The sequence below is a fragment of the Rhinopithecus roxellana genome, chromosome 4 (assembly GCF_007565055.1).
Source record: "Rhinopithecus roxellana isolate Shanxi Qingling chromosome 4, ASM756505v1, whole genome shotgun sequence".
In the NCBI taxonomy this organism is placed as follows: domain Eukaryota; kingdom Metazoa; phylum Chordata; class Mammalia; order Primates; family Cercopithecidae; genus Rhinopithecus; species Rhinopithecus roxellana.
Genome location: NC_044552.1, coordinates 178,703,482 through 178,706,461, shown reverse-complemented (window position 1 = coordinate 178,706,461; position 2,980 = coordinate 178,703,482). Strand labels below are relative to the sequence as shown.

The following is a 2,980-nucleotide window of genomic DNA, read 5'->3' as shown; positions in this document are numbered from 1 at the left end:
GGGCAGCTCTGAGGCCGTGTGGTCACTGCCCTCCCATGACTGGAGGGCTCATCTCTGCCAGGGCCTAGGACGATACAGGAACCACTTTTGAAGGGTGTGATTTATTTCCTGGTGCCAGTAGCATGGGCTTGCTTCTGGGCATTAGGGGACCTTGTTGATTCTCCGGTTAGAAATTGCTACAGACTCTACACAAAACTTTTTTCAACCACAGATGTTTCTAGGATCTAACGTGTACTGAGTCCTAGGGCCCTAGTGACAGGTCCAGCCACACTCATCACGCATGGATTATCTGTGGCTGCTATCAAGATACAGGGGGAGAGTTGATCAGTGACAACAGGGACTATGTTGCCAGCAAGCCCCTTATATTCACAATACAACCCCTCACAGCAAGCTCTGCAGGCCATGCATTTATGTGAGGAAGCCAGAAAAGAAGCTTTGTACTTGTGAGGTTGAAGGGTCTTTCCTCATTGGAATCTGGACTCTGCTTCTAGTAATGGATCCTGGGTCTGTCTGAGAAGTGGGTTAGTGCTGGAAACTCAGCAAAGTAACACAGTTTTTAATGAAATGTCCACTTTCCTCTTCCCAATCATCCATCTCTCTGTTTTGTCTTTATTTATTGTGGTTAAAGTCCAGCAGGATCTGGGTGAGTCTCCATCTGCTTTGCCTCTTGGTCCCCCTTGTTCTATGAGCCATGAGCTGAGCTCTCTGTGGCTCAGGACTCCAGCTGGCATTGTGACTTCTCTAATCATTTCCATCATTGCACCTTCCCTGCTCCTGACAGGTGACAGCCTCCACCTGGGATCGGTTATTTCAGATCATTACTCCTGGGAGCCACTTAGGGAACAGCATTTCCTACCCTGGCTTTCAGCAACAGGCATCTCTGCGTTTCTTGACAGTCTACTGCCTTCTCCCAGGGCCTGCTTTATATGCTGGGTAAACAGGAGTCCTCCAGGCTTCCCAGGAGCACAGAGGATGGACATTGTTCTGGATTTTCACACCCAGCTCCCTCTAGCATGGGAACTTCTCTGAGCCTGTGATCCCTTCCTCTACACCGTGCCTTAGAAGTTCTAGATTTTCTACTTCTCGCCCTGTGAACCATCCCTTTTCCAAGGTTTCAGGAATGCGTCTCATAGCAGATGGGCATCATCACCAGGGACTTTGCTAATGTGTTAAATCCTGGGGCTATGACAATAATCTCTTTTTGATTCAAACTGGATTCTGTCCTCATCCCACTCACTGAGCTGGAGCATCCTAGGGCTGCCCCCACACCCTCTCCCACCTCCTGCAGTCCACAGGGGCTGCTGCCAAAGATCCTCCTCATCCAGGCCTTTTCCTGACACAGCAGGCCTGGCACCTCTATGACAAGGTCATGTGCTGACCCATGTGGGCAGAGCCCAGGTGGGATATGTCTTTGGAGGATGCATGGTTTCATGGCTGCAGGGACCTTCCTTGCCTTGTACTCAAGAAAGGGAGACACTCTAGTCTTTAACTAGTTGACATGACAGTCCTGGCTGGGGCACATCTTGCTCTGCCAGCCCAGCCCCTCAGAGATATTTACTTGCAGTCACCATAAGGAAGAGGAGGAGTCTCAGGTTCCACTTCCCCCCACACCAGCCCTCTCCTGTGTTTATCTTCCGCACACACACACTATCTTTGCTATGACTTCATCATCACTCCTAAGTTCAGACCTGAACCACTGTGGTGTGAAGTTCAAGACCAGGTGGATGAAAGGCCTTTTCTTCACTATGACTGTTTTAACCACAAGGCCAAAGCCTTTGCTTCTCTGGGGAGGAAAGTCAATGTCACAAAAGCCTGGGAAGAACAAACTGAAACCCTAATAGACGTGGTAGATTTCCTCAAAGAGCAACCGCCTGACATTCAAGTGGAGAATTGAATACCCAGCGGTAAGTTTAAAATGGCCCAGGACAGGAGGGAGCAGACACTAGAGTATCTTAGAAGGCTTTAATGGGTTCATGCAAAAAATAAATCAGGTTGGCATCCTTGCATGTGTGTGCCTAATCTCAGCTGGTCCACCCGAGACCACCTGAACACCAACCCTAGTCCCCTGCACGGCCCCTTATCCACTCCGACAAGGTGAAAGAAACAATCATGAACCAGGAAAAACCTGCCAAACTGCAGGCACAAGTGTGCATTGGTGGGAAAAGACCTGCTCACAGAAAGAAGAAGGTGGTTCATAGAACAGCCACAGCAGAAGATAAAAACTTTCAGTTCTCCTTAAAGAAGTTAGGGGTAAACAATATCTCTGGTATTGAAGAGGTGAATGTGTTTACAAACCAAGGAAGAGTGATCCACTTTAACAACCCTGAAGTTCAGACATCTCTGGCAGGGAAAGCTTTCACCATTACAGGTCATGCTAAGACAAAGCAACTGACAGCAATGCTACCCAGCATCTCCATCCAGCTTGGTACAGACTGTCTGACTAATTTAAGGAGACTGGCTGAAGCTCTGCCCAAACAGTCTGTGGATGGACCAGGACCACTTGCAACTGGAGAGGATGACGATGATGAAGTTCCTGATCTTGTGGAGAATTTTGATGAGGCTTCCAAGCATGAGGCAAAATGAATTGAGCCAACTTTTGAAGATAAAACTTGAAGAAGTTACTAGGAACTGCTATTTTCTATTATGACTGCTTTTTAAGAAATGTTTGTTTATGGATATGATAAAATCTAGGTCACTAATGCTTTTAAGCCCAAGCCCCTTGGACACTGAGCTCCTTTCAGTTTTTGCGTACACACAATTTATTCTTTGCAGCTAATTAAGCCAAAGAAGCCTGGGAATAAAGTTTGAAACAAAAGTTAATAATGTTCTTTGCCTAGTTAAAAAATAAATTAATTAATTAAAAATAAACAAACAAATCAGGTTTATATCACTTAAGAGGTCAAACAGCGAGGGCAGCAGACAGGAAAGGAAGCAGGGTGGGACTCAGAATTTCTCAAGATCAGAGCTGATCTCTTTCCAA

The 2,980-nt window shown here is 46.7% G+C and overlaps 1 protein-coding gene across 1 annotated transcript; it reads left to right on the top strand.

The window, feature by feature from the left end:
- Positions 1-1,973: 1,973 nt before the first annotated feature.
- On the top strand, positions 1,974-2,583 carry LOC115896918 (transcription factor BTF3-like). Its single transcript, XM_030928833.1, has 2 exons — positions 1,974-1,991; positions 2,095-2,583. Exons 1-2 carry the CDS (start codon positions 1,974-1,976, stop codon positions 2,581-2,583), a joined length of 507 nt encoding a protein of 168 aa, XP_030784693.1.
- Positions 2,584-2,980: the final 397 nt, after the last annotated feature.